Source organism: Empidonax traillii, unplaced genomic scaffold (assembly GCF_003031625.1).
Source record: "Empidonax traillii isolate 1590-97213 ecotype Southwest subspecies unplaced genomic scaffold, ASM303162v1 scaffold758:size305278, whole genome shotgun sequence".
NCBI classification, from domain to species: Eukaryota; Metazoa; Chordata; class Aves; order Passeriformes; family Tyrannidae; genus Empidonax; species Empidonax traillii.
In genome coordinates, this window is record NW_020955951.1 from 15,029 (window position 1) to 42,463 (window position 27,435).

At 40.5% G+C, this 27,435-nt stretch overlaps 1 protein-coding gene across 1 annotated transcript in view; it reads right to left on the reverse strand.

Moving 5' to 3' along the window:
- Window positions 1-4,734: 4,734 nt before the first annotated feature.
- The window catches only part of ELOVL2 (ELOVL fatty acid elongase 2), a 49,390-nt gene continuing 26,689 nt past the window's right edge, over window positions 4,735-27,435 (reverse strand). Inside the window, exons 3-8 of the mRNA XM_027900954.1 lie at window positions 23,950-24,137; window positions 11,083-11,160; window positions 9,640-9,811; window positions 8,853-8,977; window positions 8,180-8,314; window positions 4,735-7,570 (exon numbers count right to left, since the gene is read on the reverse strand). Coding sequence (XP_027756755.1) covers window positions 7,442-7,570; window positions 8,180-8,314; window positions 8,853-8,977; window positions 9,640-9,811; window positions 11,083-11,160; window positions 23,950-24,137 — 827 coding nt within the window. The 3' untranslated portion in view covers window positions 4,735-7,441. The remainder of the gene's footprint in view (window positions 7,571-8,179; window positions 8,315-8,852; window positions 8,978-9,639; window positions 9,812-11,082; window positions 11,161-23,949; window positions 24,138-27,435) is intronic.

Consider the following 27,435-nt stretch of genomic DNA (forward strand, 5'->3'; position numbering starts at 1 on the left):
CGAACCCCTGAATTCATTACTACTCTTAAAATTTGAGCAGCTTGTGTATGCAGCACAGAGAACATAGTTTTGTCAAGGATGTTGATTTATTTTAAATGGAAAGAAAAAAAGGGGAGGAAAACCATCAACAATGAGAGGGTTTTTTTTTTTCTAAAAAGAATATACACTGTTAAGTGGTCCAGTTATGATCTCTGTGTTAACTTTTTCTGAAAAATTGCAAGATGGGTCCATTACCTATAAAAGAAATGTAAAAAATGATCTAAAGATAATGATTTGGCCACCAAACTGATGGATATACTGCCTTACTTTGAGTGTTCTGGTGACTGATTCTAAGTAAAATATTGTTTGCATAGAATAACAGTGTTATTTCCTTCAAAATGATGTCTGGAAAGGGACTCTGGAGTCCTGTGAACCTTGCATGGGATGTGTCAGACATAGCCTTTCCTGTGTGCAGCAGCAGCAGTCTGGGAACTGCTGCCTTGATTCCATTGCCACTTAATGCTGGGCTGCAAAAGTAGAAAGCTGAGAGAAATCTTCTGGGTATTGGCCAGGTGCCTGATGGCAAACTGGAGACTATGGAGGGCAAGAAATTTGGAGCATTGAAGAGAAAATGTCGAGTGAGGCTGAAGAAATTATTTTTGCAACCAGTGACTTTTGGCTTCAAGGAGAGTTCAAAGTGCAGTGATCAATGCTAGGATTAGACAAAATACTAACAAAAGTCTCTTGAAAGCAAGCACAGATAAACCATGCTCTTTAATATTGTCTTATGCTTTGACAGAGTTCTGCAGATGATATTGCTCTTCACACACTGTTGCAGACACGGCGTTAGTGCTAAGGCACCGTAATGAATGTGGGAACATGCCATGTTTCCAAGCTTTGGGTTTCTATCTGCTTACCCTATAAAAAAACCTCAGAGTGGAGGGAGTCATCCCCTGCATGCAATGTACCTTCATAACAAAAGTCTAAACCCTGACAGGGTTTGTTTCACCCCTGAAAGAGCAGGGTGATGCTATTCCTTCTTGACAAGGTCATGCAGGGTAGCGCCAGCACAGAGAACAGCAAGAAGCTACTGTTGCTCTTGCTTTACCATTTTATGCTTGTTCCTTTAGCTTAAGTACTCCTGACTGGAGTTGGCATGAGATGAAATTTGTTTATCCACGTCAAGGAGTGGTTGGTGCTTTCTTTCTGGTTTAAAAGAAAAGACTGCTTCAACCCTGCCCTTTCCAAAGCTCCAGATCCACTGGTCTAGCCTCTCCTATTCACAATGTTAAAGGCTGTAACCCTGATTTCACATTCACTAAGTTGCATTTGTTTCTTTGTGGTCTGGCCCTGCCTATGCTGTATCCTCCCGCTGCTTCTCAATGTCTTTAAAAAGTCTTTATAGCTGCTGTTTGAATCTAGGCTCTCAAAGCACTCAGCCACAGTGAATTTTGGAAGATGAAGCTTTAACTTCTGTGAACAGCTCTGCTCTTGTCTGGTAAAACTCTTTAGTTTGGCATCCCAGTAGCAGAATTTTCAGCATGTTCTGTCCCACTAGTGTGTTGGTAAGCTGTGGTGGCACCAGAAGTGACATTAATGAAAATAGGCTTTAAGATATCAGCCTGAACAATCCAAACAGGTCTTCCTATTGCCTGGCTGCACCTGGTCCTAAATTTGTGGCTCTTAATACCTAAGTAGTAATGCAAGGTCCTAGCCCTAGGGGTGTGATAAGGCTGGAACTGCCCTATTGCTTCTTATTGTCATCCAGAGTTCTCGCTGGTGAAAGTAAAGGGATGTCTTTTGTAATGTTGCTCCCAGTACCAAGGTGAGCCTTCTAGTAGTTCCCATGTAAATGTCTACATTCCATGGTTTTATTCCTCATTACCTGGCCAAACATGATGATGCAACCAGGTCTATTAAGGTGTTTGATGTGAACCAGACCTATGAATTGAGAGGAGCTGGCCGCATTGTGGATGTTCTTATATACTGGATTCTGCAAAGCCACAGAAACAGTGTTGAGAATTGAGAATTCACACCCTTGGGGCATGTGTCATCATCTTTGGGGTGGATGTTGCCTTGGCCTCTTTAGGCTGGCTCATCTACATCTCCAAGGATTTTACTGCTCAAGGGGAAGGTTTGAAATAGGAAGAGGGTGGGATGGGATGTCTCCCTCTGGTTTAAGGTTCTCTCTTTTTTCAAGTTTATTTTCTTTTCAAACCACAATAATGATTGTTTTTTTCTATATCTGAGGTGTTTGGATTCTTGCTCTCTAAGTTCAAGCTGCTAAGCATTTAAGCACAAGGAAGTAGTGTGTAGCAACCCTTGTTTTGCTGCATTTCCTCCCCCTTCATGTGTGTTGATAGAATGGGATGTCATACCGCTTAGATACCTTCTACTCCTGCAGTTCTCTTTCTATGCCTTTATATGAAACACTTCAGCTTTTTAGCTCAGTGAGTTCCAGCTTGGTAACCTGTGAACTGCCTGAGGTGAAAATTTTGGAGTTTACTGATGGTCTTTCCATTTGTAGTCAGTAGCAGTACTGTTTGGAGGCAAGATCTGGGACAGGAATGACTTTTTCTGACCTTGAACAGTCCATCTCATACAGCTTCCTGCATTGTTGGGTCAATTAAGCATGTTTGAGCCTAAACCTGCTGAAGATCTAAAGTGGTAATTTGGTTTCTATGACAGACCTGTAACTGGGTTCCTGTATTTCCTTTTGGAAGGTAGGCAGTTGACCTTGGCAGGTTTCCTTTGCTTTCTTGCTTGCACTTTTAAGAGTGTTATTAATCCAGGTATTTCTTTTATTTTCTTTCTTTCAGTGCAGATAGATATGGCTCAACTTTTAACTTGTTCAGTTGTCTTAACACTTCTGAGCCAGAACAACAAAGAGGATGTGGATCCCGAGATGCAAAAAAGTGTGCATCAGAAAAAGAGACGAGAAATACACAGCGGAGGTTAAGGACAACTGCTTTATGCATTTTAACCCCTAAACAGAGTTCAATATTACACTGGTTATAACCCCTGGTATCTTCATGCTGTATCTCTTTCAGGGGATGATGCTGTGCCAAATGCTTGTTTACCTGCACAATCTGTACCAGCGCAATGGTCCATCCAAGGTCTGGAGGGCTACAGTTACCAAATGTCAAGGCTGCTCAAAGAAAGAGAAAAGGATGCCCTGTGTGGCTGGAAACAGGCGGAGGAACTGTGTGTCTGTGTTTGCCCCACCTGGGAACAGCTTGCCCTGCTTCTCAGTAAGTTGTGCTGATGTTGACTGGAGCACACTGGGACAGTCCTGCTTCTGCAAGGAGTAGGACTGTGTCTATTAGAGTGTTTCTAAAAGAGTAGTGCACTGGAAAATAAACATGTTTCTACGAACAACTGAGGGCTCTTGTATACTGGAACCAAACACAGCAAGCTAACATGCATTACAGGGTGACTTCTGTTTATCATGAGGAAGAGTTGAGAAAACATTACTGAAAATCAGACTATGAGAGAAACCTTGTAAAGCTGAGTCTTAGCACTAACCAGAAAATTGGATTTATCTTCTTTAAATTGAATGTTCCTGGACTGGTCTTTGGTAAAGCTCATTCCTTCCTCCTCTTCCCTTGGGAAGTCATCATTGTGGCTAGACTTTGCAAACAAAGATTTGAGAAGGGCTCTACCCACGCTTGCTACAAGCGCGCTGATGGCTAAAAAGGTCAAAGTGAGATAGACAAGTCCGGTTGCAGAAGACACAGCAGAAAGGCTCCCCAGGTGATATCGACAAGACGCGATTCTTTCTGTGTTGTCTTTTCTCCTCGAGAGTGATCCTGCGTGTGTTCTCAAAAGCAGCAGCAGCGTTATAGATGGTGTGTCTCCAGGCCTCCCGATTGGAGGCCAGAGTAGACCAATGGTGGTGGTCAATATTGCCAAGGCTGAGGGATTGTTTCAGGCAGTCCTTGTATCTCCTCTTCGGGCCTCCTCTCTTGCGGCAGCCAGTGGCAAGTTCCCCATAGAGCACGATCTTAGGGAGGCGATGGTCCTGCATCCTGGAGACGTGCCCTGCCCAGCGCAGCTGAGTTCTCAGCAGCATGGCCTCAATGCTTGTGACTGCTGCCTGTTCAAGGACAGACATGATGGTCACATAGTCAGTCCAGTGGATGTTTAGGACTGTATGGAGGCAGTGCTGATGGAAGCGTTCTAAGGATCGCACGTGGTGGCGGTAAATGACCCGTGATTCAGATTGGGAAGTCACTAACATCCAAAAACAGTGAATCAAACTCATTACCTTTCTTCTTTACTTCCCTTTCCCCCCACATATACCCTTTGGTGAGTCCAAACTAGAAGGATCAAGTGTTTGCATCTCTTCTCCCATGTTTGTATTCTCAAGCTGAAAGAAGGGTTGTTTTTGAGATTGATTTATCCATTGTCTCTCCTCTGTTTAGTACCATCAGGTTCCAACTGAAAGTAATCTGAGAAATAAAGGATGACTTGATAGGCAAGTACAACCTTTGAACAAACAAGTTATTGCAGTTTGACCTTTGCTTGAAAACCAAGTTTTTAGTGGTAGTGGGACAAAAACCACAGGGAAGCTTTACATGAACACCAGTAAAGATGATGTGTAAAGTTGTGGAGGCTGTTTCTCGGACTGAAGTGAATGCCCTAAGAACTTCCTGAAAAAGTTTGAGAAAACCATCTCAAACAGTTTGAAAAAGCAGCCTCAAATAACCACTTTTCAGCAATCTGATGCCTTAAAGAGGAGTGGAGACAGCCTGATAGTAAAATTTGTTTATTTACAGTGTTATGTGTTACAGGAAAATCAGTTTAAAAAGTCAACGCTTCTCTTTCTTCAAAGTTGCGGCATTTTGAAGATGTTAAGACATATCTCAAGAATTTTAAACATACCTGATTCCAGCCTTCCTGGCTGCTCTGGATCTGCAAGGTGAGACCACCTCGGGTTTTTTTCCTTTTCTTTTTTTTTTTTTTTTTTTTTTTTTTTTTTTTTTCCCCAGCCCTTTGAATTTCAAGTAAGGCATTTATTTATTTCCTTTTCTTTTGAATGAGGTTTCAACAAAACAAAAGACAATATCTGTGGGTTTGATTGCCATAGTAAACTTTAACACTTAGCGTGCTGACGCTGTCCACCTTGATAGTCGAATGCACGCTTTGCCATTAAAAGGTTATGGACTCTACTCGACCTAAAATCTGTGCTGGGCCACACAACTCTTTTGTTGCCTGCCTTAGATGAACGGTTCTCTAGTGGCCTTGTGCACTGTCTTGTCAGTTCTTTCCAAGCCCTCTGCCTTTACCCCGGTTTCCAGTATCAAGCTGATATCTGCAGAGCCCTGAAGCTTTCCCTTTACTTATGGCCACATAGAACACCTTCAGCAACACCCACTAATTTCTTACAACTTGGGAGTTTTACAGTATCAACCAGAAAGGCTTGCAAAGCAAAGGTTCTGGAAGGGCTAATGAGAAATAATATATGCATGAAGTGTCCAGGCTTTGTGAATCCTTTTTTTTTTTTTTTTTTTTTTTCCCAATTGTTGCTTTCCCTCTTTATTGAATGTTAAATAAAGCAAAACACTGGCTTTCAGACAGTGAAGTTTTGTGGCTGTCACATTCAAACTGAACTCTGATCCAAGACATCCTTCTTCATGCCATTTTCTCCTCTTGCTTTTCCTGGACAAACCAACCTGTCTGTTCTTCCCCCTGAGCTGTACCACTTCCTCAGCCCTTTTCTTTTCTGTCTGTGAGCCTGCATGGGTGTAGTTTCTCAGGCTGCTCCTGGCAAGGCTGGCTGCCCTGTGTCCATACTGCTCCCTAGGACAAACCTTCCTCCTGTCTTTGTACCTGCAGTTTCCAAGAGCCCCTGATGACAGATCATTTAAATGAGGATATCTAGAGGGGGTAACTGACCCTCTAGAAGTGGAAAAGAACTGGAGAGCACAGTTTGGGAAATCCTCCTCCACACATAGGCCCTCTGTGGCCTTTTGGTCCCTCGGTGCTGGCTGTGTGTGCAGTTTGTTCCCCTCCTGCCCTGGGACCCTGCAAGGTGACAGGAGTGAGAGGACATGTTTCTGTTATAGAACTGCTTCATTCCAAGGGGCTTCCTGGGCTGGGTGGCTCTGGCAGGTGGGGTTTTTTTGAGAGAATTTATACGAATGAGAATGGAAGTGACCACAGTTACTTCACTGTGAAAAAATGAGAGAGGAAAAAGGTCTGTCTTTATTGTCAGTAGAGAAATGGAGTGGGCTAAGTGAGAAAAGGGTAAGGGCAGATCCACAATGTCAACCTTGGGTATTCTTAATTTCTAACCATTCAAGGGGTGGGGAGGGGAAAATGCAGCTAACTGAAGCAGCATGGAATGTGACAGGCTGTTGTGAGAGAGACACTTTTATAACTGCAGACAGTAAGTATCTTCTTGCTTTCCCTACAGAGGATTGCGCCTCAGTCCCATCTGTTTCTCCAGTCAGAGACCTTAGTATAATATGCTTTGTTCGTTGCTCAATCCACTTTTAAGATTTTCTGCATCTTCCAGCCTATTAATATGTGGCATGTCAGTTTGCTTCAAATTAGCAGTGTTTGTATAGGATTAACTTGTACACATTTACACTCAGAGGATTTATCTTCCTTAAGTCGCTAAGCTCCTATTTCTTTCAACATCCATTTACTCAGAACTCCTATTAATTTAGTGCATCCAAAGTGACTTGTTTTGCTCTGTGTTCAGAATAGGATACTGTGGGCAGTTCCAAGGGCTAACGGTCCAGCCCCCTGAAATAGCAAGCTTCTGCCAGCCATCCTGGCATTTCAGTCAGGTTGCACATATGTCAAGCAAGTTGAGTGTGGTGCACATGTGTCTGTTAACTATGGGATGGGGGTCCTGGGCTCTGCTCTCTGTCATGTTCTTCCCTAGGCCTCCCACAGGATCGAAGGGCTCGTTGATGGTATCCACAGGGAGGGACTGTGCTTTGGGGAATGGCTGAGAAGAAGAAAAGAGGGGTATGGCGATAGAAAAGGTATGATTCTCACCTTTACCTCTGCCCTCTTTATTTTCCTGACCTTGACCACAGTTTAGCTGGATGCACTGGGTGCACTGTGAAGTCTTGCCTCAAGACCTCTCACGTGCACAGAAAGTGCTCACTGTGTTGGTCTGAACAGAGTCCTAACCTTTTGAAGGCATTGATGGATTTATCCATCAAGTGTTTCATAAGGCGTTTTTGTGTCAGCATTAGAGATCAGAAAGGTTTTCTTTTTCATATGAGAAAGACCTTGGCTTTCTTTGTTCTGATGGTGATCTTTGACAAGACAAGTAATCCTACTCACTTTGTTAAAACCTAAATAGCAGTACATTAATAAGTGTTTGGTACAAAGAACTGATAAATGTAATCAAATAGGTTTTAAGCTAAAGCTTGTAATTCAGTCTTTTTTCTTCTTTTTTTTTTTCTTTTTTTAGGAAAAAAGATCATAGGAAACACTATACTTATTGTGCCTTCTTATTGTTCTGGAATCCATTGGCAGCAGCAAAGTAGTCCTTATGAAAACCATTCTTGATTTCTGTTGTGACAAGGGTTTCCTTTATAGCTGTTCTTGAAGGAGCCTTCCGGTATGTCTATAAAAGCAAAGTCCAAAGTAAACACTTGGATTTATTTAGTGCCCCCCAAACACTACTTATGGTTAACTGTAAATGGAGCTGTCTGATGTTTGTTGATGCAGATGTATATATTTGCTTCAGCCTGCATTAAGGGTACTGTGCCCTTTTCATTGCTATGGGTGATGTTACTTTACTAGTACTACTGTAATACTTGATGTCAAAAGAGATTTCAAGCCTTTAAACTAAAAGCTCTACATCTGCAGGCAGGCTGGAACAGTCCCTGCTAGATGAGGTTGAAGTAAACAACACAGGGTTGTTTGTTTCTTTTTTTCTAAGGAGGGACAAAGACTCAAAAAGTTATCCAACAAAGCAAATTCAAATCTCCTAAGTACTGAATGTGGTACCTGACTTGTTATACCAGTGCAGAAGAGCTGAGCTGCAATGAGGAGGTCATTACTGAATGACTCTCTCATAGGCACTACTGTATCCATCATTCAGTGACATATATTTTAATACAAACACATTTTAAGTCCTGGTGCTCATTCTACATCTGAGTCCATCAGTACTGCTATCCATAAAGTTATATTTTCCCCACTCCTGACAGAGACCTCTTGCAAGAGTGCTTACCTTAATGTAAAAGTTTATGAAGAGAACGACCAGTGTGGCCATGTAGGAGGACTGGAACATGAGGCAGCCAAACGGGAATCCACATGGCTTCACAGCTGCACTAAGTGTGTGCACAATAGTGAGCAGAAACTGGATCTGTGGAGGGAAGATAAGGCATGACTATTTGCTGAGAAAGGTTTAGTGCTAGCTAAATCAGATGCAGCAATGTCCACTGGTCCTGCCCTTTGAAAGCTTGAGTACTCTTGAAAACAATCCCTTTCTAACCTCTGAATGTATTGTAAGGGTTAGGTTAAAACGGTACTCTTATGACATTAAAAAAATCCCAAGGGATCAAAGGTCTTGGAGCTGTGGCCGGAGGTGGCTCTGTTAGATGTTTTTTATCACTTTTAAATCAGTTTTTCTGTGATTAAGAAACAGTCATTTTCTATGCAAGAGTTCAAAAATAACAGAATTTTGTGGACTGAGGGGTTTCTACTGTATGGTAGAAATAGTTTCTGAGCATCATTTCCTTTATTAAGTTATATCAGGCTGCACTAGTGACTTATGCTGTTTGATAGTTCGATTCTAATTGGCTCAATTCTGTAAATAACAATTTTTTTTTTAGTTAATTTCATTCCCTCTCACAGTTTGAAGGATTTCTGGTAGCTAAATTGAAAGTAAAATAGATACATACCAATTGTGCCTGAGTGAGGTATTTCTTCCACCAGAGATACTTGCGCATGGACGGGATGACTGACAGTCCATAATAAGAGTACATAAGGACATGGATAAAGCTATTCAAAGTAGGTCCAAAGAAGCCTATAAAAATCCATCAGGAAAAAAATTTTTTATATACCAACTGCTAAAAAGTGAGAGAAGATATTACTGCTTGTGACGTCACTTGCATATGGTAAGTATTCCTTTCACGCTTCTCCCTTGCTAAAGACATTGCTGATACGTAGAGGTGCTGGGGACAACTGACAAACAGACTGATACTTCTTACAGGTTTTTTCTTATGCTGACTATTGTATTTTTATCCCATATTTTTCTTCTCCTACACTTTTTTTCTATCCTGTAGTTTACAGGTTATTTTTTAATTTCCCACACAACCTTCTTCTTGTTGTGATTGATATTGAGTTTACCAGGATCATGATTCCTTCCTATATAAGCTTTTGGAGTAGGTCTTGTATGTGATCACTCTTGTGCGCTACTTGGTCATGTTATGCTTAAAAGTGGTTTGGAGAGAAGTAAATATGAGAGGTTGTGGTGGCTAAGTGGAAAATCTAGGGTCTAACACTCAGGTATTTTTGGCCTGAACTTTTAACCATTCTTTTAATTTTACTGCAGTCTGCAGGTGATCAGCAGTTCTGAAAGGCTGAGAACCTTAAAGGTAACACAGTGGCACACTTCCTTTGCACAGTGATGTGATTCCCCTCCAGCCACAGCTGAATTATACCTCAGGTTAAGAAACAAACACTTACTTTGCCCACAAGGTATCCAGTTCAGAACACACCACCAAATGTTAAACATAGTGGCATGGTGATACACGTGAAGGAAGGTGATCTGGCTGCTTTTCTTTCTCAGTACAAAGAAGATAGTGTCCATGAATTCAATTACTTTGGAAAAATAATACCACCACAGCACCTTGGCTACCTGTACAAGCAAAAACAAAGGAGCAGGAAATCAATATCTGTCCATACAAGAGCTTAAGTATTATTGTACTTCTTCAGTCCCTAGACATGCAACTTCTCAGAAGGCATTAATATGCTATTGACAGAGAAGCATGAGCTCTGGCCTCAATTTTATTTCGCTTTTCAGTGAAGCAGTTTTGTAAAAAAACTGCACATCTTTTATGTGATTGTATAAATACATGATTATCAAAATATAATTTACGAAGCATAAAATTTGAAGAAGCAGCATTTTCTAATTGTTATGTTTTTTTTTTTCTTTTTCAAAGGTACAGTTTTGAGGGTTATGGGTTTTTTAGTTTTGGGGTTTTTTTGTGTTTTTTTTTTTTTTTTTTTTTTTTTTTTTTTTTTTTTTTTTTTTTTTTTTTTTTTTTTTTTTTTTTTTTTTTTTTTTTTTTTTTTTTTTTTTTTTTTTTTTTTTTTTTTTTTTTTTTTTTTTTTTAAGGATGCTACCAGTTGTGGTTTTTTGGCACTGAACAGATTTTGCTGCCAGCTTCTTAAAAGTCTAAATTCGATACTCAGTATAATGAAATATATCTTCCTCTAGAGCAGAGACAATTTATCAGAGTTTGGGATATGTCCTAGGACAGTTAAAGACAGATAGAAAGGGGGGAAACACCTTGTTGATGGGAAAAGGTATTTAACTGACCTTTTCCTTGCCATAACACAGCCAAATTTTAAGGGCTGGAAGAAATTATATAAGTTAACCAATCTTTCTGCCCTTGAGCTCTAATGTCATCTGGAAAATAAACCTGATATGAGGAATGACAGAAGGTTAATACAGGGAATTGCTGTGATGCAGAAATAAGAGCTGAAACTAGAGACGAGTCAAGCCAGCAAAATGTGTCTGCAGGTTTCCAGATTTTACAACTGGGCTTAAATCAGTGTCCCGGTACAGGCCAACAAGACTTTCAGATCTTTTATCTTTGTTCAAAGTTTTTAAAGGATCTAACTATCTGTTTAAATAGTCAGGCAACACTGTTTTGACTACAGGTCTTGATATGTGGCTTTTCAAAATATTTACTGTTGTGCTTTCCACTGCAAGGATTCACCTATATCGAATCAAAAGGTTACACTACTTTTTCTCCACCAGCTGTTGGCCAACAGGATTGAAATGCTCAGGTGTTACTGATAGCATCCTTATAACCTCCTTGAATGTAGAGGTGTTGCATCAGGGATGGGATTGAGGGAAGGACTGCTGTGGATGCTGAGGGCTGAGCTGTTGCTGTCTCTCACCCGGATGTCAGCCTCCCCTGCACTGTGGAGGTTCTGGCACTGCAAGTTGTAGCCGCCTTCCCATGTGGCAAGGATGAGCTGGAAACAGAAAACAGAGGAATTATGTTCATGAACAGATGGAGCAGTTTTTACCCCTGCAGTTGTTCTGTGTTTATTGAAAAAAACAGCATGGAAGTACAGTAGATACCCAATTCTTCTATGAACTGATGCTCTTAAACCAGATAGCTCACTAATATTTTCTATTTTAAAATAGGAAAGGCATCAGTTGTGTTGGAGATGCACCATTTCACTTCTCTGGCTTTGGAGCCTTTAAGGCATCCATTAAAATCTCTCATTACTTAATGCAGTGATTCTTGCTCCAAAGCTCATGCTTGGACATTGTATCTCTCTCCTGAAGTGGTATGGATAGAGCTTAACACAGCTACTTGTCCAAAACCGTACTTGAGACAAATTCCCTCAGGCCAAGCAAGCAAACAGAAGGCAAATCCACAGTACTGCAAGGGGAGAAATATTTCCTTGTGCCATACACGTCTCTTTATCCTACCCTGTTAAATGCTGGAGGAAGTAAAGAAGAGTGGATATAGTGCTGAATGGAGACATGAATAGGCACACAAGCAATTTCTTAGATTCTGCATACATCCTATTGGGAAGCAGACAGAGAAATTAAATACCAACATACCACACTGGGATGGAGCAGAAGGTTTCTAGAAAACCAGGTGGTGGGTTTTGATGTGGAATATTTTTATAGTAATGACCACCTAAAGGACTCAGCATCCTTTTTGGAAGAGGGACCATCATCTCTTGTCTATAAATGCTATCAAGAATCCATTGATTTTTGAAAAGGTCTTGTTTATTCTTGAATGTGTGCAAATTGGGGTTTGGGGCCAAGCTGAACAATTCGTGTTCTGGGGACTGTCTCACTCTCCACAGGTGATGCAGTGAGCAGTGGTGGGAGAAATATATGCAAGTGCTGTGCTGTAAGCAAAACTGCAAAATGCTGAGAGAAGTGGGTTTCTTTCAACTCTGGCACTACATTCGTGGGGATGATTTGTGTCAGTATAGAAGGGATGATTTTTCCCTTCAGTTCACATTGAAAAGTAGTCTCCTGTATTGAATGTGTGATAGTGTATATAAGTGAAGCAGAGATATTCTCAGCGATCAAACTGAATTAATTCATAGAGTAAATGAATTAAAAATTATTATTGATAATATGTGGGAAACATGGGCTCCTCTCCCTTCCCTGCTGTGGCAGTCAGATGGGAAGTGGGGCACGGGCTGCACCTCTCCAACCACCTGCAGAGGTGCTGAAGAGAAGGGGTTAAAGCTTTGAGACAAGCAAATTATGCCACTTCGTTTCCATCTTATCTTTCAAAAAGCTGTTGAGTGGAAAAGGGGTCATTTCTGTTCTCTGAGCAGGAGGCAGAAGACATGCTGGTTCCCCATCTGTCCCTCCTGTGGCATGTCCTTGGTCCTCAGATCTGTGCCTGTGCTGCTGCTGCCACTAGACAACTGCTTCATGAGGGATGAAGAGGCATTATTGCATGATTGCTTTTCTGGACAGCTCCTCTTAGTGCCTTCTTCATGCACTCTCCTGCCTTGGGTTTTTGTCTCTAAGTGAGATGTGACTGACCCCCAAGCTGAGTCTTTTGGAATAGGCACGCAAAGCCTCACTGAATAGGCTGTAGTTGCAGATTTGCTCTCACTTCTGTCTTGTTGCTTGAGAAATGCTGAAGAAAATGGAATTGTCATCTTGTTCTTGGCTGGGAACAAGATGGTCAAATAGTGCTGGAGTGTCATGAGCTCATCTGGAGGCAGAGTACAGGATACCAGCAGGCTGCAATGGTGACATCTGGAAGCTTTGTAAGGCATGACCTCAAACATGGGTATTAACAGCTCTGCCAGAAACCTCCAGTGCAAGATCTACTAATAGGAGCAGGAAGTAAATTATATTTCCTCTTGCTGTTTTATTTTTTCAGTCAGTTGTAATGAAACTCTCAGTGAGTGTGTAGGTGGGAAGCAGTGAGAGCAGGACCATCTCTACTCCTTGTGATTGCAGAGAATCGAAATTATGACCCACACACCCCCAAAACTCTAACAAATGAAGAGGGAACTACTTTTCCATTCTTGTGCATAGACTAGGGAGGACCCTGTCTCCTGATTTTACTGAGAAACTATATATTCATTTCAAATATGCACTATTGCATTTTGTTGTATTCATACTTGACCTGAATTTTTGTAACTTAGGTCTGTGATATGATGAGCCTGTAGTATTTTTTATCTAAAGCTCTTAAATAATTTTACCTTATGAGGCATGCGATTTCGTAACATTTTTTTCTAAGATTAATTAAAACAATTTCATCTATTGTATTCTATATCTGTAAATTTATACTTTTCCTATGCTTAAATTGGTCAAATTGTTTACTTCTCCTTTGCTCTCATTGTAGGAATCTACTTTTTTCAGGTTCCAATTGCAAAAACACTTTATTCTCAGGTTATTTTTCTCTTCCTTTTAAAGCCAACTCATTTCTTTGCTTCGTTGAAGAAACCTGACCTCATAAAATTTTCTGCTGCAGTATGTTAAATGTTGGTTCACAGGAATTTGCTAGGAAAATTTGCTATTTTAGATATTTTATTTAGTCTGTTTTACAACTGTTCTGATTTGTATAAAATTACAATAAATTGATTTTTTCAAAATTCTTTTATGTGTGGTTTTTTTTTTCTTTTTTGTTAAAACTTAGGAACTTTCCTGATAGTGCTAAAGGTTTGGGGCTTTTTTTTAAGTATTCCATTCATAGGTCCCCTGTTGGAAAATGAGATGAGAAAACCCTTAGAGACTGAGAAAGAAAATCAATTTTTCTTTTTAACATCACAGTTTTTTAACTTGGTAATTGAGAAATCTGCAACTCCTTACAAATGGTCATCATGCAAAAGGAGAGCCGGCTTTAGGGTGAGAATACTGCTCTCTCTGCCTTCAGGGTTTTATTTGATTTCTTTTGTTCATTCTTCCATCATTCTGTATACTGATTTTGCAGAACACTCTGTTTGCATATTTCCCAGTCATTTTATTTGGCAGAAGAGTTTCCTCTGGTTTGTGTCTGCATCTCAAGAGCCAGCAGCTTAGAGTGAAGGTCTTTTTCTGATTTTTTTAACTTCAGTCTTTCACATCAGCTTTTCTGTAGCTCAGCATTTCTGTTCTCTGTTGCAGGTACCTTACATACTACTGTGTGTCCTTTAGGAAAAAGAGAAGAATTCACTTTGAGTTTTTAGTCTTCTGCTTTGCATGATAATTTTCAAGATTTCTGGCTAATTTCTTTCATGTTGGCTCTCAGTGGTATGGAAGGTAAGCAGCTTACCCAGTGGTGCTAAATAAGCCACCTGCATATCTGGAACAGAAGCTGGTACCTTCACATGAGATGTTTTGTTACCAGGTCTCTTTTCGTCTGATACCAAAGTCATATGTTACTTGTACTGTTTCAGTAATTTTCCCTTTCATACACTGAGCATTCTTCCAGCTCTGTAAAGCTGATATTATTAATCACACAGAGATAGTGCAAGTGCAGGATACATTAAAGACATGAGAAATCCCCTCTTTCTTTCAAAACACAAATTCTCTCCCTCTAGCAAATAATTCTTTGAATTCTTGGCAGCCTATCCTGAAAATAATATTGAACATGTATTGTTTGAAGCTATTTGGAAAATCAGATCACGTAAAGAGGAAAGCACTGCCTTGTGAAAAATTTCTGCTAAGTAACAATATCCTGGTAATTAGTAGAGTTTTCATATTTTTGTATTTTGCTGTTGCCCTAATGTTATTATTAATAGATTCCAGTTTTTACACCAATAAATGACTTCTATTTGTCTATTCAAGTATAATCAGCATAAGGATTCATGAGAGTTGTTTTGCCACAACAGTCCAACTCATGCCTTATTTTTTTAAGTGAGGAATCAGATTGTTCAGGAATGAAACTGATTCCTCTGTCAGAAATTTCAGGGGGGATGGGCAGTAGGTACCAGAAGATGATGTAATCCTCTCATTTTGCTGAGTAGCAGAGTAACCACCAAGAGCCTGACCCAGGGCCCGTGCCCTGCTCATTTCAAGCTTTCAACTTTAAAAGTCTCACAGCTGTAACTTGTTCTTGTATCTTTTGCATCTTGTCCTCTAGTGATAGGCTAGAAAGAAAAGCAATGAGGCTTTCTGAATGGATATTCCCATTTCTACTGCTGCTGTCATTCTGCTTTTTGAGTTGTAGAAAAATCTCTCTGCATGGCTGGGCCTTCTCAGAGCGAAAACGCCTAGAAGCAATAAGGTATTCCCCCTTGTCCCAGGGCTGGAGAAAGATGGAGGATGAGGCATCAGCATCCGGTTACATCTGGCTGGTGGTCACTGGTAAATTTCTCAGGGCTCAATTCTACAGCCAGAGTGGTTCAACTTATATAGTAACGATCTGGAGGCGGGAGCTGAACGCACCGTTAGCAGGTTTGCTGATGATACGTAATGGGGAGGTGCTGTTGGCTCTCTTGAGAGACAAGAGGCCTTGCAGAGAGATCTAGACAGATTGGAACATTGAGCTATCATCAGTGGCATGAAACTGAACATGCTACTGGATCCGTAACACGGGGAAAAGTAGAAACTGGGGGAGGAGTGGCTGGAGAGCAGCCCTGCAGAAGGGGATCTGGGGGTGCTGGTCAGCAGCAGCTCAGTGTGAGCAGCGTGTGCCTGGGCAGCCCAGAGAGCAAACCACGTCCTGAGGTGCATCGAACACGGCACAACCAGTGGTCAGGAGAGGGGATTATCCCACTGCATTCAGCGTTGGTGCGGCCTCACCCTGAGCACCGTGTGCAGTTCTGGACCCATAATTCAAGAAGGATGTGAAGGTCCTTGAATGTGTCCAGAGGAGGGCAACAAAGCTGGTGACAGGGCTGGAAGGCCTGTCCTGGGAGGAGCAGCTGAGACTTTGGGCTTGTCTAGTTTGGAGAGAAGGAGGTTGAGGGGTGACCTCAATTGCTCTCTGCAGCTTTCTGAGGAGGGGAAGTGAGGAGAAAAGTACTGAGCCCTTTTCCCTGGGATTCAGAGACAGGAATGGTGGGACACATGGGAATAGTTCAAACCTGTACCAGGGGAGATTTAGACTGGATCCTAAGAAGCATTTTTTTACCATGAGGGCAGTCAAACCCTAAAACAGGCTTTCTAGAGAGGTGGTCGACGTCCCAAGTCAGTGTTTAAGAGGCATTTGGTCAATGCCCTCAACAGCTTGCTTTTAACTTTTGGTGAGCCCTTAAGTGGTCAGGCAGTTGGACTAGGTGGTCACTGTAGGTCCCTTCCCACTCAAATAGTCTATCCAGGATATTGTCTGTCTATATAGAAACAGCTCAGAAGGAAAGCTAAAAACTAATAATGGACTTAGTATTCAAATAATTAAAATTCCTCTTCAAAGTGTAGAGTGGGAGGATGAGCAGTAGTGTCCTTCTTGAGGAAAAAAACAGAGCAAGATGCCTCTTGACATTATTATGGGTATGGTGTTTATTGGGTTTTCTAAGGCATTCCAGCCCTCAGGCCAATTAAAACAACTTGATCCGACCACTGTTCTCAAACAATGGCAGTCCTGCTAAACTAAGTGAAAGAGTCTAATCTGTCCGTGTAGCAAAAAGAAGTGTTAAACTTGAGGTGCGGTGAATCACTTATTTCCCTTGGTCATAGGAGACTTTTGTTAGTCCTTGTGAATGGCAGCTTCTCCCTGGATCTCTATACTTGGACAAAACAGGTCTAAAAGCAGTTTTCTGATGGCCACATCCCAAGGAAAAGGAGTCTAACCAAACAATCAGGACAGCGTCTCAGGAAGGAGAGGGGAATGACATTTTTTTTTACATGAATTTTAGCATGGAATGCCTCAGAAGATTATCAGTGTCTAAAAACAGAGACTAGATGTTAATAGTCTCACATGATTTTCCTTTTTTAGTTTTTAAAGGGAGAAATCAGCTCTTTGCCTGTAACATGACTCACTTTCACAAGCATGCAACATCTGAACTGTCTTGCTATCCTCAAGAGGCTGAAGCACATCACAGTGATACTGAGGCCATCACACTTTTACATGATAACTCAATGAACAGAATGGAACTATTAATCACCCTCGATTTGCCATTAAATCAGTCTTAATGCCTAGAAAGCTTTAAGGTAGTTTATTTTGGCTGGGATATTAAATTGTAAAATCATCTGTGAATAGTATTTGCTGGAGAATACCTCTCTATAGAGGTTGCCTATTTTTAGACAAGACTCCAAGAATTATAGTATAACCCCAGATTTTAGATGGATAGCTAAGATGCAGGACAGCCTCAGTTTCCAAATTGCTGCTCTTGTGCCTTGAAGATCTCAGGGATAAACTGTAGTCTAGCAAGACTATAAATACTATTGGGAAACAGCTTGGGCTGGATTGTTCAACCCAGGACTAGGTAATTTCAGAAGCCTGGTCCCAGCCCTTCCACTTGGTCAGTGCCCTGGTTCCCCTAAACATAACAGCTTAGTGGCAGTATTGTGCCAAACAAAAGCAGGCACTGAGTAGGAAATACGGCACAAGATTTTTGTCAAATATTTTTTTGTCCCTCTTTATGATGCTTTCAGGATATTTTCCATGGCGTCAGAAATGTAAAAAGCATGCTTTGGGCTACTCCTTGGTGAGACTCTCCATCTCTCCATGGGTCTAGTTAGAGGTCAAATAATTGCATGCATGCTGTCTCCCAAAAAGAGATTGGCTACTTCTGCAATACACCAGCTGGAGTTTGCTATTCCAACCTGCAGCCCATACAGATGTTGGATCTCTCATGTAAAAGAAGGATTGTAACTAAAAGGATGCTGGTTACCCCAGAGTGCAGAAAGTATGTGGCCCCATGCTTTCTTCTTGTTTTTAGGGCAGAATGTTCATAACACAGTGACAAAAATAAGAGCCCTTTCCCAAGTGGAGCTTTGGTAAATGTTTGAAATTTTTTTTTTTGTCAGCAAAAACTCTTTCAAAAGTAAAGCCATGTTGTTGAGAAACTCCCAGGCAGTTCCATTTAATACCCTTTAAGTAAATGGGAGACTGATGGAAGGATTAGTGAACTAATGACTTCAAAATTACTTGAAATCAGTTATGAATGATAATTACTTCGAGTGTTGCTGTTGTCTGGGATAGTGGAATAGGCTAAAAGAAATCCCTTCTAGGCTTATTTTCCACAAGTCTATTATGTCTGTTCTGAGTAGCTCCTGTATGTTATTTTGTGGTACCAGTGATGGTATCAGAAGATTTGTAATTGTGAAAAACCTCAATACGTGAAGTTTTACTCTTGATTTCCAGTTAAGTTCTACTGAATTCTATTTGAATGTGCAGGTGAGATCCAGAGCTCTGCCTTTTTAAGAGATGAGGTTAAATGTTCTACCTAAATGCAGAGCTCAGAAAGGTCAGTATGAAAGACATGGAGAACACAGAGGATGAAAACTGAGAAGTGAGGACAACACATCCAAATGGAATAATTGTAGGCAAGGACAACAAAGTCAGCTCCTCAGCTCTCCAAACAAATTATCCAGTTAAGACAGAGGAACAGCTGCTAATTTCACTCTATCTACTCAAAGTTCTTACTTGCTCAAAAGAGCTGTTTGCTCTTCTTTTTACATTTCACTGCTTTACAATGCATTCTTGGTGACCTTTTGCTGTCTAGAGTTTTTTTCCTCACTTCTCCCATGTTCAGATGATAGAGAAGTGGACCTGATCTCTTCTGGTTTCTCACTTTGTTCTTTTTCTCTTGCTCCCCTAAGGATAAGACAGTCTTTCTGTACTAATTAAAGAAATACTTCCAAGGAAGCCTTCACCTTAAGCATCAATCCTTATAGACTTAGAATCATGCCCTACTTCTGTACTTAATTTACATTTGTTAACTTCTCAACAATTAATGAAGAGAAAACAATAATTTATCACAATTTAAAAAAACCAAAACAAACAAACACCAAAACAAACAAAAAAAAACCCACAAAAAAAAAGAAACACCAAAAGCAAGATTATGTTGAAGTTGGATTTCTACAGTAAAATTCCAGGACAGTAGAAATTGGCTAAGATCTGTATCTTTTTTACCTTCCCTCATCATCTGCACTGTTAAAGCTTTTCTTAGAACTTCTGCTACAGAAGCTCCATCTTTTCAACATTTGCACAGTTAGGAAGCAAATCTTTCAGATGTCAGCCATTATAATGATGGAATAAACCAGAGTTTAGGTGCTCCTTCTATTTTTTGGTTTCTATTTTCTATTTGGTTTCTATTTTTTTGGTTTGTTCCTTTTGTTTTGCCCCGTTATGCCAAATTCGGACATTATATTTGGCTTACTAGTAATCTGTGAGATGTAATCTCAGTTGCAGTGTGTAGGGTAAAAAATAGTGGCTGATGGACCTGGTCATACCAGCACTGTGCTTCTGACCTTTCCCTGCTATCAGAGGATACACAGAAGGCAGTTCTGGTATTCTTGCGAATCTTCACACCATCTTGTCACCTGTAAATCTGCAAGTTGTGACTATAATTCAGAATTTGGATTTACTGTGGGATGAATTTTCAGCTCCTAGAAACAGGTAAAGTGAAGTTGATTTACTGATTTTTACTTTATTCAATCCTGAAAAGTAAAAGACTTTTCTTCTGGTTAATGCACTGGGATGGAAATACTAGTGATCACTGCTCTTTTCCCTTTACTTTAAATCAAGGGGCCCTCACGGGCAAGTCCTGCCTTTCTCACATGGATGTGGTTGCTTGTTTACAAATCCTATGGATTTGTAATAAGTCTGAGAAGCTATCTGGGGATACAGGCAGCTTGAGACATCACGCCACCCTTATGCTAATCACACCTATCTCTAGATCTCTTTTTTAATCTGACCCAAATGGTGCCAGTGTCCTGGTTTTCTCAGTGCCTGATCAACAAAAGGACTTGGGTGAGACCTTGATGACCAGCTGAGATTTAATTTAAATAGAGCAGAGGTGATACTTACTGCTGGGGAAAGCAGCCTAAGACCCTGGCAGAGATTATGTCTTTTCCTATTAATGAGAGAGAGTATCCTCAGCTGAGTAATTTCAGAATTCAGAGATCAGCATTGGTTTCCTGTGTTTCCAGTTTTAATTTATCATTGGACTTGTGACAGTTTTATCCTGTGGCCTCTTGTGCCTCAGACAGAATGCCCGAAGTGTGATTTGTGAGCACATAAAATAATTTCAAAATATTCACAGACATAATTGGTTTTCACAATAAGCTGGTTTTCTGCTCATAGTCGGTACTTTTAGGATCTTAGGCAGAGAATTGTGTAGAGAAATGGCATCTATTTGTTCAGTAAAATTGTTAAAAGTTTTGATTTTTATAAAAATAAAAAGGTGGTGGCTGTTCTTCCTTATGCAGACTTTTGGCCATGTTGCTAGAAATTGTTGGATTGGTAGAGTTATCTGAGGCTATGAACACTTAATGGTACAGAGAAATGCACAACCAATAACAAACTTCTGATGCAGGTTTCTTTGGTAGCAGCAAGGATGGAATGAATTCTCTTCTGCCTAATTTAAGCACAGTACTTGTGTCTAAGCTTCAGGGACTTGAAAAAAAAGTGCTCCAAAACCAAGTGCCCACTTCTGCATCATATTTAATTGGGAGAGGTAAGTGCATTTGACAACGTTGATGAAATCTATTTGCCTAACTAAAAAGTCTAGATTAAGGTCTAATAAACTTCTCCTTCTAAGGGGGGCCTTCAGAGGCACCTAACTCCTTCTTGACACAAAAATTTTGAGACATCTCAGTAGGATGGGGGCAGATGAGAAGAGCTGTTTATTCTTAGACCTTGTCCTTGGGGGATAGTAGGGGTACCTGACCTTATGCTAATGGCACGTCTTAGAGTTGTCCTGGAGCTGTTCCTCCAAGTATGTTGAGGATTGGTTGACCTCAAAGCTCATAGAGCTAAAATCAGCTCCCAGATAGATCATGCCTATGGTGCAGTGTATGGAGCTCTGGCTCAAAAGAGGAATATGCCTTTGGAGATCTAAAAATGGCTCTTTTGTTACGACTTTTTGCCATAACCTTTGTTTTCTTGCCTTGAGGTTGTACAAATCAGCTGTTATTAAGGGACAGCTAAACTAGTCAGGAGATGAAAAACTGAAGCACAAGTACTCCCATAAGCAGGTTTGAAATGTTTCTTGTTAAATCCATCAATGGTAGAGTCTGCATTTGGAGATACACCCTTTCGTTTGAATGAGATATTTTTTTCTTTTGAATGTCTAAGAAGTAACCACCACATTCCAGTGCTCTTGCAAGAAATGGTGTGTGGCACCTTATAAACAAAACAAAGAAGAGATAAGAACAGCAATACCCATTACTGGGTGGTTTTTGTTTGTTTGTGGTTTTTGTTTGGGGGGATGGTTTTCCTTTTTTTTTTCCTTTTGTTTTGTTTTGTTTTGTTTTAATCTCTATTGTAGAGCTTATTATTTTGTGATTATCCCTGGTACAGAGACTAGAGTGGTTTAGATGCAGTGGGAGGATGGAGGAATAAAACAACTATTATAGATGTGTCTAACTAAGAATTAATCCTGAATCACACTCTGGAGGGATCAACTTGTTTACATAAGAAACCACCATGCTGAATGTGCTAAATATAGGTAACTCTTGCCTTAAAGAGCTTAATGTCCCCAACAGACAGAGAGAATAAGGGGCAAAGAGAAGCTTTGGAAATCAGACATTTGGAAATACTGAATCACCATGAATTTATTCTGTACTGAAGATGATTTCTGCTCTCCCATTTGCCTGTTTTTCTTCAGTAGGGATGTGCAAGCTACCTTAGGCAGATCTGCAAGTCTTAACTTCCTTTCTGCTCCTTCAGAGGAGAAGCTGTGATAGGAGACAGGCAACTAGACTATGAAAACAACAGAGCCTCTATTATGGAAGTGCATTTTGTACAGTGTAAAACCAGCCTGACTGTCAGTCCAGAGCCAAGAGGGAAATCTGCAGTAAAACAGCTGGCAGTGTAGATCAGTCATCATGTTCCCTGGGTTCCCAAAAAATGCGGAATGTGGAGCTACAAGCTGGCACTGCCAGCCATGCCCAGCTGCAATCTGGGAGGTATAAATCAGCAGCCTCCAGACTCAGAATCAAGGTATCAAAGGACTAATCTGAGGACTAACACAACTCAGTGACCGTCTGCAGCAAAATTAGCCTCAGGAAGGACAGACCAGTGAGGCAGTTGAATGGGAGCTGTTTAAATACAATTCCTAAAAGGATATGAAGATGGCTGAAACCAAGTTTGCTTCATTCATACAAGAGAGACCTGCTAAAATTTTCCTTGTTCTTTCATTTATTTACTTGTGGCAAGCCAAATCAGACTGCAAGGGGAAGGGAGCAGCAGTATTGTTTTCTATTCAGCTAATCCTTTTTGCTGAGTCCTGCTACTGCAGCCAGTTATCTGTATACCTTCGAGCAAAATGGGGATTTAAACATCAAAGTACTAATTTAAATTCTAGAGGACAATCATTATGGAGTCATCAAACCTTCCAGCAACTGTGCTTGTTTCTCCCTTGCTCTAAACCTTATCCTGCACCCTCAGACACCGCAGCAGCCTCGGAAGCCAGCTGGAGCTCTAACCAGGATGAAGCTGTATGCAGCACAATCAGTCCTTAGCACAAGGGCACAAATCTAAACTGCTGCTCAGCCTTTTGACCAGGCCAGTCACTTGGTGTTTAGTTCAAAGTAATTTAAAACTTGAAATCTTCGAGGGTCCTGTTTGGCCTCTGAAAAGTTTCTTGTCCCACTGACAGAACAAGTTAATCCTTGTATTTCTCGTGGAAACTGCTGTTGTGGCCGAGAGTCCAGGGAGCGAGAAATGCCATGAGGCTGTGCAGGCAACACGGCAGTGTCAGCTCACACCTCCACAGGTCACACCATAAAATCATGCACATTCTTCAGCCGGGGCTTCACATGCCTTGGGTCACTTCTTAAGCCAAGTCAGAAAATGTTTTGTGGGTTTTGTCCTCTAGTGTTTGTTTTTAAGGGCCACAAGTAATGTATGTTATTACCTTAATATTAAAAGTACCTCAGTTATCAAAAGGCTGAGAATGGGTAGCTCCCAAATAATATCCAAATAGTGACTTTTGCCTCCACTGAGGAGGTGAAAACACTCATCTGCCAAGGAGCACTGTTTGAGTCCTCTGTTGTTGCAAAATCATCAGATGCATTCACACCTCTCTTTTGGTTCTGAATGAATCCTGATTTGTGTGAGCGTGTTCCTTCCTGATAAGTACTTGGAAAATAATCTATGTGACCTCCAAGCCCCACAGCACTTGCTTTTGGATAAAGTGATAAGATTTTAACATCTGTCTCTGACTGTCTGACTATATGAGGAGAGCTTCTTAGTCACGACAGCAGAAAAATAACACTGAATTGTCAATACCATAAATAAATCAGTATTTGCTCTCGTATATAAATCTGTACATATTTAAGCATGGGCATTTGTACATGGAAAAACTATTCCATAGACAGTCATGTGAATGAAATACAATCCATGGGCATTTTCATTGGTGCTGAAAAATGAGGCGTAGACATGTTTAGACTGTTGCAGATTCAAATTTATGCTTGTGGATGCAGTCCTGGTAGCAGCCAGCTGTCCCAGGTGTGGACTGTAGCTCAGGAAGGATGATCAAAACACGCCAAGATCTAAGATGAGAAGGTACTCTACAACTCACTCTCCAATTGCTAAGGGCCTTTTTTTGATCTTAAAGTTTATTTTGCTGCTGATTTTAATGTTCCTAGCAAAACTACCTGTCACTAAGATATTTCGGCTAAAAACCTGTGCATTGCTCACCTTTCTCATCCTCAGTGCATGGAAGAACACTTACCTCTACGAGCATGTAGAAGGAGAGCAGTGTGATCCCAAGGTTATACACAATAAGATGAGCCCTGAGAGAGAAAGGAGGCCTGTTCTTCATGAACTTTTTGCCCAGCCATATGCAGAGTAGATATGCTCCAGTAAGGAAAAATGTGGGAAGGTAAGAGTCCAAAAGGAACCATCCTCTAACCCTGGCATCTAAAAAAAAAAAAAAAACAAAACACGGAGCAGGCAATTAAGAAGGCTCTGGTAAAGTACTGCTAAAATAAATCAGAATACATCAAGCAAAAAGTCTGCTAAAAGCATGAGAGGTAATCTGCCACGCTTTGCTCACAAAGAGCTATCCAGTCATTTTACCTAAACTACATGCTAATTCAGAGAATGTGGGTTGAAAACTGCATGAAATTTCCTAATAATTTAAAGTCACTTAAATCACCTCATTTTAACAGTAAAGAGAAAATGAAAAGGAAAAAAAAATTCTTATGGGCTTAAAAATTTAATTTAATGTTTTAACTCAGTATTTATTTAAATACTATCCTCATCTGCTCAATGGACAGTTTGCAGATAATGTTAAATACAAAATATGCATGTAATATTGTTAGCTTGTATGTTATTTTAATTCTGTACTTGCCATACAGGTAGGAAGGTATATAACATTTGCTAGAAAACATTTATACAGGGAGGACTTTTCCAAAACATTAAATACAAAAAGCAAGTGGCAAATGTGTACTTGGATGGTTATCAAAGATCTTTGGCTGGGCAAGGGCTTGCTTTCTCACAGTTTCTGTCCCACTTGCCTGGTCCTGCAATGAAATATTAAGGTCAAATCCTTCTTGTCTTATTCACACAAGTAATCCCATTGGCAGTAATCAGATAGTTCAATGTATATGAGCAAAGCCTAATCCTAGATGCCAATCTGGAGGCACAACTTTCTTGTCATATGAGCAACTGGATGTCAAGACCAAAAGGAGTGTGCTTTTTTTTCCTTTTTTTTTTTTTTTCCCCATGATGGAGCAAAACCTAGAGTTAATTTTCCACAGCAACAATATTCTCATTTATCTGTCAAAAGAACAAGGGGGCATCATGCCTGGTTTTTAGAAAATTTACTCTAATCTCTCACGACTTATGAAGTAAGTGAAGAAGGAAGTCAGTGAGGACCTATTGTGCAGGCCATATGGAAAGCAATTCTTTTTGCTCTTAGGAAGATGTTTTTGCTCTTAGAAAATGTTTTACTTAGTTTATGGTTTATAAAGAACCAAGATTACGTTAAAAATTGTAAAAGAAAAGGTATTCATGGTGCATGAAAAAAAACCATTTTACTGTTTTTCTGCCTGTGTTGAGTTTGGAAAGGACTGGTCAATGGATGACACACAAAGCAAATGTGCCCAAGCATTCTTTTCTCAGAAGTATATGCATACAGGTAAAGTGAAATTTTAAGTGTGTTAGAGTAACCTACTTATGAACCAGCCAATGAACATCAGCTTTCTTTCTCACTACACTCTTCCTGCACTTCTCCCCTTGCTTCCATGGCAGTGGCTGTAACATTCACCTGTTGAATTTGGATTCCACGAGGGATGTTAGCTCTTTCACACCAAAGACTTTCAACCAGGCCCACACTACCATGGAAGTCCAATGCTCTCCTGGGTTGACTCTCCCTTGTGGATTCCAAAAAACCTCTAGGAGTAGAGAGGTGTGGGCAGTCACAACAGCACAACTGTCTTTTACAAAGCACAGTCCCTCCTTACAGGGCAGCCTTGCTTTGCTGTACATTACCAATCTACACTACCTCTTTTTTGTCTTGGGATCACGGTGCTTATTAGGATCACCTCAGTGTGACAATAAAACCCTTCCAACACCCTCTTAAAGCTCACGAGCTATGTCTGAAGCTCTGGAATGAATGTTTTTGAGGTGATTCTACTCCCAAATTGGCTCTTAACAGGACACAGGAGTCACAAGACAGGTAAAGGTTGTGCACATAAGTGTTGACATTTTAGGAGTGTACGTTTTAGGAGCATAAGGATTTCATTTATTTAATTAGTATTCTAAATGAAGATGTAGAAAGAAGTCATGTCAGCAAGAGTGTTATCTAAGGAAAGGTCTCCCTTCCAATCTGAGGATTGCAACACTTGGTGTATAAAGGTTACACGCAAAACGCCAACTCGCATTAGTAGGTAACGGAACCGCATGTTTGCTCAAAGAGGAAAGGTATTTGGAAGAGTTCAGAACACAAACTAAACCAAACAGAATTAAATTCAGCCACAGTATGACCTCGGAAAGTTTCCATACTGCCCTGAGTGGCCACAAGCATGTGGGCTGATCCATACAAACGCAGAACTCGTGTGCTCGTTCAGGTCAGCATGTAAAGAATTTTTAAGTTCCATACTATTTCAGATTCAAGAGAAATTGTTAAAAAGTGTAGCCTTCCTGATTATTTTCCACCATGACCTTGATACCTTGAAGTGTAAGACAGTTATTGGCAGAGAGTGGTTTATAAACGGCAGCCAAGGAATGTGACTGCTTTGTGTCTACTTCCGCTTATCCCTGAATAACAAGAAGAGGGAGGAATTCATGTGTCAGGAAGCGGGAGGAAAGGGAATGTATTTCAAAAGAAGTTATCAGAAGAAGAAGAGATGAAAAGTATTTCTGTTGACTGACAGTTAAATCTCTGTGTTCAAGTACTGTAAAAGTACACTGTCAATAGCAGAAAGGATTATTTTTACAATATTGAACTTGCACAGCATCTGAAATTGAGACCAAAGCAGTGAATAAAGCCACAGTAGGAAAGCACTGGACTACAGCGGGGGAAGGAGCAGGTGCCCACAAGCTCTGATCACTCTGTGAATGGGCTCATTCACGGCCACTGGCCCTGATGTGCCAAACCCTTGGGGTGAAATCTTGGCTCCTTTGAAATGAGTGGCAGGCCTCCCAGGCTCCTTAAAGGTATCAGGCTTTTATCAATGAGGTTTAGAAACATTTTGATTCAAGTTTCTGTATAGCTTTGGCCAGCCTGCTGTCTGAGTTGATTCAGATCCTTTAGGTGCAGAGAGTAGATGGTTTTGTACCAGTGCCTTGCTGCAGATCATACTCTGTTGAGGAGAAGTGTTTATTACTTTATCACAACTTTAAAAAATATATCTCTTCTTGACTACCTCTGTTTCTTTCACAGATAAAACAAGCAACCAGTTAGCTAGACTTATTTTCCTCCTGCAATTCAATATTCCTTGATTTTGCATAACACTAAACAATACTCTGCAGATGAAGGTGACTGGAAAAATGATCTGTTACAGAACAATAGAGCTTTTTCACTCATTCTCAATTTGCCTTGAGCCTATGAGCAATATCAGCAAACAAATTAGGAGATGCAACTGGTCAGCATCTATATGGCTTGTATTCCCTGATCCAAAGGACTTCATCTGCTACTTCAAAAGCAAACATTGAGGTAAATTTGTGTACAAAGCCCAGCTGGTACCAGTGAATGAAGGTACAAAATTTGACT